The sequence below is a fragment of the Octopus bimaculoides genome, chromosome 4 (genome assembly GCF_046866305.1).
Source record: "Octopus bimaculoides isolate indiv1 chromosome 4, ASM4686630v1, whole genome shotgun sequence".
NCBI classification, from domain to species: Eukaryota; Metazoa; Mollusca; class Cephalopoda; order Octopoda; family Octopodidae; genus Octopus; species Octopus bimaculoides.
Window position 1 is genome coordinate 133,952,187 of NC_142931.1, and position 10,000 is coordinate 133,962,186.

A 10,000-nucleotide genomic window follows, 5' to 3' on the forward strand; every position below is an offset into this window, starting at 1 on the left:
TACTTCATCGATAGGAAAAAACAAAATATGGTGTGGCTGGATGGGCGAAACAAGGCTTTATAATAGAGATGCTGCTGATGATGATGCTGATGCTGCTTGTTACTAACGATGATGGTGATGGCGGTGGTGGTGGTGGTGGCGGCGGCGGCGATAATGATGATGATGATCATCATCATCACGAAAATAATTAATAACAACAACAAACTCGATCTAGTGTCTAAATTGCGTACCTATTGAATGACAAAACTTCACAGTTATATATATATATATATATATGTGTGTGTGTGTGTGTGTGTGTGTGTGTGTGTGTGTGTGTGTATGTATGTATGTATACTTATGTTTGGGAATTATCAAGTCTAGACCTCCGTGAAGGTAAACGTTAAAAGCTCCGTAGCTAATGAGATGGACGAAGCCTCTCCAAACGTGAACGAAACGAGAAAGTTACCTTGTATTATACATTTTGGAATATCTAGAGCACTCCAATTTTGAATGCAGATTTTCTTTTTCCGCTTTATTTGTTTATATATTTATTTTGTTGTTGTTTTACTGACACAGACAATAATACCGTTTTCGCTATCAATTTATTGTGCTGGGTGAGATAATAAGAACGCCCGATGGACATTGAATGCGCATGAGCGAGATCTGGTTCTAAAAACGGGCACCACCTGGGAGTCGGTCAACACACCAATGAATGGACGACGAACTGTTTCTCATGGCGTGATTGTTGTCTCTTTATAATTTGTGTCAGCAACGGCACGAAATTATTTAGGAATTACAGCCCATCCATTGGGTAATTGTATAATGTTAGCGGCGATAATCGCGCTAGGACGAGATCAAATGGGATATTGGACAAGAATTAATGCAGTTCTATTGATAGTGTTCAAACATGTCCGACAATTGATGGGCGAGATTTTGCATATAAATTAGAAGAGAAGAGGCGAGACTCTGATTACGAGGATAGTATGTTACAGTTTAATGTCGTTGTGTGAAAAGTCGGACTGGAGGTCGATGTACGCAGAGAGAGAGAGGAGGGAGAAGAGATAGACAGAGAGAGTGAGAGAGGGGGAGGTGTGAAGAGCGGTGGGGAAGGAGAAAAGGAAAGACCAAAGAGAAAGAGAGAAGAAAACTGAGAAGGAAAGAGAAAGATAAATACTGAGGGAGGCACACAGAGAGACTGACAGATAGATAGATAGATAGATAGATAGATAGATAGATAGATAGATAGATAGATAGATAGACAGACAGATAGACAGACAGATAGACAGACAGACAGACAGACAGACAGATAGATAGATAGATAGATAGATAGATAGATAGATAGATAGATAGATAGATAGATATGTGTGTGTATCTATATTCGTATAAATATATATATATATATATATTTATATATATATATATATATATATATATATATATATATATATATATATATATATATATATATATATATATATATATATATATATATTTGTGTTTGTGTGTAAACGAAAAGATGAAAGACAGAGATAGAGTCGGAAAGGAAGAGAGGGGTAAAGATAGGGAGAAAGTGAATGAGGGAAAGACAAATAGATGGAGAGAAGAAAATTGGATGGAAAATAAAGAGGGGGTGAGGGTGGGACAGAAAGCGGGAAAGACAAAGAGAGAATGAAAAGGAATATCAAAATATTCAGTAAAGAGAAGTTTCATCCCTTCGCCATTTTCTTCGTTTAAATTTCTCACATTTACTTTCTCATACGTTTATAAAATTATATTTTGGTTTTTGTTATTTAACGTTATTGTTCTTGATTTTGAGGGGAGGGGCTTTTATCATTTTGGGGAATTTTGGGAAACATAGTAGTGATAACGTAAGGTGGAACAGCAGAGGTAGAGGTAGTGGTGGTAGTGGTGGTGGTGGGTGGGGGATAAGGGGATGGTTGCAGTCGTGAAGATGAGTTGGGTAACATGGCGGTGGCAGCGGCTGTGGTTGTGGTAGATGGTGGAGACTGGTAGTGGTAGTGGAGGTGGTAGTGGTGGTGGTGGTGGTGGTGGTGGTGGCGCTGGAAATGTAAGCGATGATGGCCATGATGATGATAGTGGAGACGCGATTGATAGTGAGAGTGATAGTTTCTGATGGTCATGTTCATGGCGAGGGTCAGCTGTGAAGGCTGAGGTACTAGTGGTGGTGGTGGTAGTGGTGGTGGTGGTGGTGGTGGCGGTGGTGGCGGCGGCGGTGGTGGGGTGGGGTGGCGGTGGCGGTGGCGGTGGTGGTGGTGGTGGTGGTAACGAGAGCGAACTGTGAAGGAAGGTCGGTATGGTCAGTGTATTCAGTCTATATTAGGACGTCAAATATTGTCTCAGTTTCCCTTCCCACCACCATCACCCCCCCCCCCACACACACACACCCAACTCCACCAACTTCTCCCACCTCACTGAAGCCCCACCCAACCACCCACCTCCGACCCACGATTGTTAACAGTATCCTCGGCCTGAATCAGTAATTATCACTTAGCGAGATCTAATCTAAACAACGCATCTCTTCACAAGCTTCTTGTCTTTAAACACAACACAATTCAAACTGCTCCATCATCTCGTTTATGTATTATGCGATGTGTGCATGTGTGTATGCCTAGCTTTTTTGTGTGTGTGCAAATGGTGTTGCTGTGCACTATCTGTATGTACGGATTTCCGTGCAGAATGTGTGTGTGTGTGACTGTTAGTACTTGTGTATGTGTGTTTCTGTACGATGTGCTTGTGCGCATGCTTGAGCCCATGTTTGTGTATACGCGTTTGTCTGTTAGCAGCATGTGTTGCTCAGTATTTTGTGATAGATCTGTGATGTGCATGTATATGTGTGCGTGCGTGCGTGTGTGTCAGAGAGAGGGAGTGAGAGAGAGAAAGAGAGTGCGTATCTGTTTGCATATGTATGTACATCAGTTTTCGTATGTATGTACGTACGTATGACTGTATGTATGTATGTATGTACGTTTGTAATATTATTAAGCCGGCGAGCTGGCGGAATCGTTAGCACTCCGGGCGAAATGTTTAACGGCATTTCATCCGTCTTTACGTTCTGAGTTCAAATTCCGCCGAGGTCGACTTAGTCTTTCATCCTTTCGAGGTCGATTAAATAAGTACCAGTTATGCACTGGAGTCGATACAATCGACTTAATCCGTTGTCTGTCCTGGTTTGTCCCCTCTGTGTGTAGCCCCTTCTGGGCAGTAAAGAAATAAAAATCGTTAGCACGTCGAGCACGTGATAATTACTGATTCAGGTCGAGGATACTGTTAATCGAGCAAAATTCTCAGCGACATTTCGACCGTCGCTAGGTTCTGAGTTCAAATCTCGCCGAGGTCGACTTTGCCTTTCATCCTTTCGGGGTCGATAAATGAAGTACCAGTGAAATACTGGGGTCGATGTAATCGACTAGTTTCCTCCCCACAAATTTCAAGCCTTGTGCATTTAGTAGAAAGGATTATTATGATGATTATTATTATTATTATTATTATTATTATTATTATTATTATTATTATTAAGAGTGGCTGTGTGGTAAGTAGCTTGCTTGCCAACCACACGGTTCTGGGTTCAGTCCTACTGCGTGGCACCTTAGGCAAGTGTTTTCTACTATAGCCTCGGGCCGACCAAAGCCTTGTGAGTGGATTTGGTAGAGGGAGACTAAAAGAAGCTCGTCGTATATATATATATATATATGTGTGTGTATACAAAATTAACTACAAAATTAACTTACAAGACATTGGTCGGCCCGGGGTTTTAGCAGAAGACACTTGCCCAAGGTGCCACGCCGTGGGATTGAACGCGAAGCCACGTAGTTGCAAAACGAGCTTCTTAAATTACACAGCCATGTTTGCGCCTACATTCGTCATCTTTTTGAAAACTACAATAATTTATCTCTCTCAATCTGATTAATTTTTCACTGAACTATGCAACGCCACATAGACTCTGAATAGATTCCACAAGAATATAGAGATGAATCCATACGATTTGTACGTGATATTTAATAATTTTCAAGAATATAATGAAATCTTAAATAAAATCTTTGTTTAATTGTATTGTTTTAGTAACCGAAATGTTTTTTAAGCTAGTAAATCTGATCGAGATAATACAGGATTAAAGCTTGATAGTTTATCTACTGAGTGTTCAAAGGATTTCTTTTCGACTCTTGGGTGATTACGTTTTTACAAATTTTTTTTATTGGGAACACATTTGGGGTTTTTCTTCTGCCTTTTATGCTAATTAATTTGTTTTATGTATGTTTGAGAAAGAGAGAGAGAAGGGGGATAGAAAGAGAGAAAGAGAGGATGAAGAAGAGCGAAGGTGCGTGTGCGTATGTGTGTCTGTGTTTCTGGAAACGTGTGTATGTGCGTACGGAGTTATCTGTATTTGCGTTTCTGCATGTGTGTGTGTGTGTGTGTGTGTGTGAGTGCGCGCGCGCGCGAATGTGCGCGCGTGTGCGTGTGCGCGTGTATGTGGAGAGGGAGTGAGAGAGTACAAGTGAAACAGAGAGACAGAGTCAATGGGAAAGAGAGAGAGAATGTGAAAGAGAGAAAGTCAATGTGCAAGAGAGAGTGTATGGGAAAGAGAGAGAGAGAGAGAGAGAGAGAGAGAGAGAGAGAGAGCGAATGAGGAATAGAGAAAGAGGATGAGTTACAGAGACGAAGCGGGGGACCAACCAAATTTTGTCTTTGTCTTTGTAAATTAATAAAGCAATTTATGAATTGAATTTTCATAAGGAAATCGATACGTAAATCGAATACTGAGAACAAAATTGATCAGTAAATCTGATCTTAATCATAAAATAAAGAGTTACATATGTTGACTGGTCATTCCCTTTCTACATCTATAGTTTTGTGTAAGAATCATTTCTACTAAAGCCACAAGGCCTGGAATTTCAGGGGTGGAGGATAGTCGATTACGTCTTCGAAGACAGTTGCTCCCATTAGTACCAAAATAAAATTTGGGATTTATAGTGGATCAAAGTTGGGAACAAAAACAGGACAGTGGATACATACAAGGAAACCGAACGAAAAGAAACATGGAGGGTCGTTATACCAGAACGAGGGTAAAATAGCGAACGCTGGAGAGATATTTTCTATAAGAGAAAAGATAGAAGAATGAGATATAGGATACGTCTAGTCCTTAGGACAATCCTGAAAGAAAAGAAAGGTGATCTCGTGAGGGAAAGAAAGATGGACGATGGTCACGTGTGAGCAACGAGAGAGAATAATAGAGAAAGGGGAGGAGAGAGAGAAAGAGAGAGAGAAAGAGAGAGACAGATAGAAAACGGTGAAAGGGAGAAAAAAAGGGAATTAGAGAAAGGATGAGAGAGAAAACGATGGGGGAGAAAACAGTATAGAGTAGAGTCGCATCGACTCTAGTCCTTAGTGTGCAAGATACCAGTAAACTAGTCTAGCGGCTTCAGGAATTTGAAGTTCTTGTTTGTAAATCAGTAACGCAGATTATAAAAGGTTCTGGACAATCCGTATCTGAGAAGTTGCTGCACCTGAAAATGCTATGACTTACGGCATAACATGTATTCCACTGTTTGAATTGTTTGTATTTTTTTCATCTTTTTTTTTTTTTTTTTTGCATGGTAGTTTCCTTGGATTTTCATGTTCTGCTTTCATTCTCTATATCTTTCATTTATTTATTTAGTTAGTTAGGTAGGTAGGTAGGTAGGTAGGTAGGTAGGTAGGTAGGTAGGTAGGTAGGTAGGTAAGTAGGTAGGTAGGTTGGTAAATAATAATAATAATAATAATAATAATAATAATAATAATAATAATAATAATAATAATAATAATAAAAATAACATCAGCAAAAAAATACCTTAGGAATGAGAACCCAGGGTTGGGTTAATAGCATTATTAGGTAGTCTATATCTGCTACAATAGAAAAATACAAAAGGAAAATATTCATTTCTACTCTAGGCATAAGTCCCGACATTTTGGGGGAGGGGACCAGTCAATTAAATCGATCCCAGTACGCGACTGGTACTTAATTTATCGACCTCGAAAGGATGAAAGGCAAAGTCGACCTCGGCGGAATTTGAACTCAGAACGTAAAGACAGACGAAATACCGCTAAGCATTTCGTCCGGCGTGCTAACGTGTCTGCCAGCTCCCCGCCGTCCTGTAAATCTATATTGACTTGGGAAGGGTCTTTATCCTGTCCTTATCCTATGCAGCTGTGGAGGCGCAATGGCCCAGTGGTTAGGGCAGCGGACTGGCGGTCGTAGGATCGCGATTTCGATTCCCAGACCGGGCGTTGTGATTGTTTATTGAGCGAAAACACCTAAAGCTCCACAAGGCTCCGGCAATGGATGGTGGCTAACCCTGCTGTACTCTTTCACCACAACTTTCTCTCACTCCTTCTTCCTGTTTCTGTTGTACCTGTATTTCGAAGGGGCCAGCCTTGTCACACTGTGTCACGCTGAACCTCCCCGAGAACTATGTTACGGTTACACGTGTCTGTGGAGTGCTCAGCCACTTGCACGTTAATTTCACGAGCAGGCTGTTCCGTTGATCGGATCAATTGGAACCCTCGACGTCGTAACCGACGGAGTGCCAAGCTAATGTTACATGGCTGATGAATTCACTTATGGAAATTAAAGAGAACAGTTAAAATAGCAAAAGGAATAAATTAAACTGAGCATGCTCATGATTTTACTTGGCTACATTGTGAAAGCCCGCAATAAAAATGAAACTACTGGAACAAACACGATGATGATTACTTATGATTTCGATACAAAGCTTGAAATTTTGAGAGGAGACAGTTAGTCGTTATCATCGACAGCAATAGTTGATTGATACTTGTTTTATTGGTTCTTAAGGGATGAATGACAAAGTTGACCTCGGTGAGTTTGAACTCAGATCGTAAAGAACTGGAATAAATATAACAAGGCAGTTTCTTTTTCCGACTCTGCTAGCCCGCCAATAACAACAGCATTTGACAAGAGTTCATAATCATCAAATTGAATTAACCTTATGAATTGTATGTAGTAACCCATGTCAGAAAATGTTTCGCTTATTGATCAATAAATGTTACATATTGGTGAGATCGGTTAAGTTTAGTGATAGCAACTGAAGATTCGGTCTCTTTAACCTTACCGTAAAAAATCCCGCCTAGTTCATGTGAAGACAGCTTAAGAACCAGCTAAATAAAATTATGAAATTGGCTATCGTTTGCGCTGCAGCAATGAAGCATCTTGGCTGTTGTGCCAGGGTGAAATGGCAGCTGAGTAAATCAATTGGCGTTCTCATGTACTTCACTAAAGATTATTATACAATTCACTTGACAGACAGTTAAAAGATGATTAACTCGCATGTCGATATACTCAACAGCGTACAGAACACTCCAAAATGGCGTTCCATAAGCGATTCTATTAGCCGACGCTAGTTATCGATTTGTCTACAATTTTCTTTTTCTTTTTTTCTTTCCTTTTATTCCTGATCAAATAACATGTCAGCATGAACGAAGGAGAATATTTCATTTTCTAATCTGATGTGTCATTCTCTTTTGACAGGTCTTGCTATCTATCAGACGACCTTTGCAGGGGCGGTACACTACGGTATCTTTTGTACGAATACCGTCATATCGAAAGGCACAAGGTTTGGCCCGTTTAAAGGACGTATTGTCAACACTAGCGAAATCAAGACTCATGATGATAACTCTTTTATGTGGGAGGTGAGAAAAATCAATATCAGCGTATTCTCCATCTTGTCAACATCTTTTCAGTGGCGCGCTTAAGTAGGTATTTATTCCCGTTTTTGAATAAGTCTGCTTTTTCGTTTACATCAATCGCGCGAACGTCTTCATTTTTTTTCCGGTTTACATTTTTATTATATATATTTTTTAATCTACTTATTGCTGTTAATATTGTTATTATTGCTGTTGCAATTGTACTCATTGTTCTTGTTTTCTTTTTGTTTTCTTCCTTTCAATTTTTCCCTTCTCTATTATCCAAGTCATCGTCATCATCATCAACATCACCACCGTCATCTTCGTTGTTTTGATTCCCATCATCACCTTCATTTTCTTCCTCTTCCTCGTCATCGTAAGAATTGTGGTTATTGTTTTTGTCGCTGCTTCTACTTCTGTTGCTGCTGCTGCTGCTGCTGCTACAACTACTACTACTACTTCTACTACTACTACTACTACTACTGTAGTTGTTCGTGCTGTCATTGTAAATGGGGAATAGGGTGGTAAATTAGGCACGAACGGTAGATCAAGAGATTAGATATATTACAGTCATTTAGTTGTGTTCCGAGATCAAGCTCCACGGGATTTGATCTTACATATTCCTCCAGGTTCGCTGAAACAAGAACCATAAATATGAAGGCATGTGGCCTTGTGGTCAGAGTGTTGCACTCACGATTGCAAGATCGTGGTTTCGATTTCTAGATCGAGCGGTACTTTGTTCCAGTCCATTCGGCTGTAAATGAGTAATTCTGTAGCAGACTGGCATCCCGTTCGCGAATTTTTTTCCCACGAGAGTTCCGGACCCTAGTAATGAACTCATTTGCATATAGCCAATCAGAGCAGAACCACCTTTATCATTTCTTCTTTTCTAGTCAGCACCGTGCATTCCTTACTCTTTCCCTTTCTACTGGCAGACAGCAACTCTTCTGTCCTCTAACTACCTGTCAGGCAAACGAATAAATATATGTAAATAATATTTCTTCCTTGGTGTTGATCCTTCGATGTTCACTGGTTACTCCGACGTTAGCACAATAATACACTTGCCCAAACTGAATTGCTGGAGTTATTTCATTTTTTCCAGAAAAATGTTTTAAAAAAGTTATAGAGGTTTAAAGTTTGATCATTTTCACCCAGTCAGGAAACAGGATCAAACTTTAAACCTCTATAACTTTTCTAAAACATTTTTTCTGGAAAAATTGAAATAACTCCAGTAATTCAGTTTGGGCAAGTGTATTGAAAGCGTGCCCGTTCTGGCTATGGTCACTATAGATAAGAGAACTGAGAGCTTAAATGATGGTGTCAAACGTAAACACCCATCCATATCGATCAATAATAAACAGAACTTTTGAAAAAAAATGGACTGCAGTGTTTTGGTACGTACGCAGTGTGATGTCTGTGGCATCGGTTCATCTACTGTGATGTATAATTTGGAGGCAGGGCCGGACTATGACCTATAAAGGTCCTAAGCACTTAAAACATTTTGGGTGATCGCATATATATGTAATTCAAAATAAAAACAATAAGTCCATAAAATAAATTTTAATTTTTTAAAATGAAACAAAACTAACAGTAAAATAGAAAATAATGTTTATTTTTGTATACTTCCACTTTATTTATATTTGAAGAGTTTTCTCCTACTTTTCTAAATTCTTCCTTTTAGTTTCTGTTTACCAAATCCACTCACAAGGCTTTGGTAGGCCCGAGGCTATAGTAGAAAGCACTTACCAAAGGTGCCACGCAGTGGGATTGAACCCAGAACCATGTGGCTGGAAAGCAAGCTTCTTACCACACAGCCACATGTGCGTCTCCGTTGATGCAGCCGTGGACATGTAATCAGTTAAAAACATCCCTATCATGTGGCACTGCATCTGATTCGATTCCACTGCATTTCGTTTTGGATAAATACAGGATGATTCAAAAGTCTCCATACATAAGAAAAAATTATGTCTTTATAAGAAACAGTTTATAAGATCCCCTAGATCCCCTGATCTGACCCCTCTTGATTTCTATCTTTGGGGGAATTTGATAGGCATGATGTATCGTGGAAAGATAAAAGATATAAATCATTTGAAGGAACGCATCACCAACTCCTTTGCACACGTATCACCAGATGTGCTATTACGAGTTCACAATGAGTGGGGTAAACGTATTGCAATGTGTATTCAAAACAATGGTAACCATGTAGTGCCTGTTAAATAAAAAAAAAAGACTGTTCTTATAAACTGTTTCTTATAAAAAAAAAAAAGATAAATTGTTCCTACGTATGGCGACTTTTGAATCACCTTGTACATCCTAGAGAAGCTTC

The 10,000-nt window shown here is 39.6% G+C and overlaps 1 protein-coding gene across 1 annotated transcript in view; it reads left to right on the forward strand.

The window, feature by feature from the left end:
- Positions 1-10,000, forward strand: part of LOC106874589 (PR domain zinc finger protein 14-like) — a 132,095-nt gene that overhangs the window by 50,837 nt on the left and 71,258 nt on the right. The window contains exon 5 of the mRNA XM_089350127.1: positions 7,520-7,680. Within this exon, the coding sequence (XP_089206253.1) occupies positions 7,520-7,680 (161 nt within the window). The remainder of the gene's footprint in view (positions 1-7,519; positions 7,681-10,000) is intronic.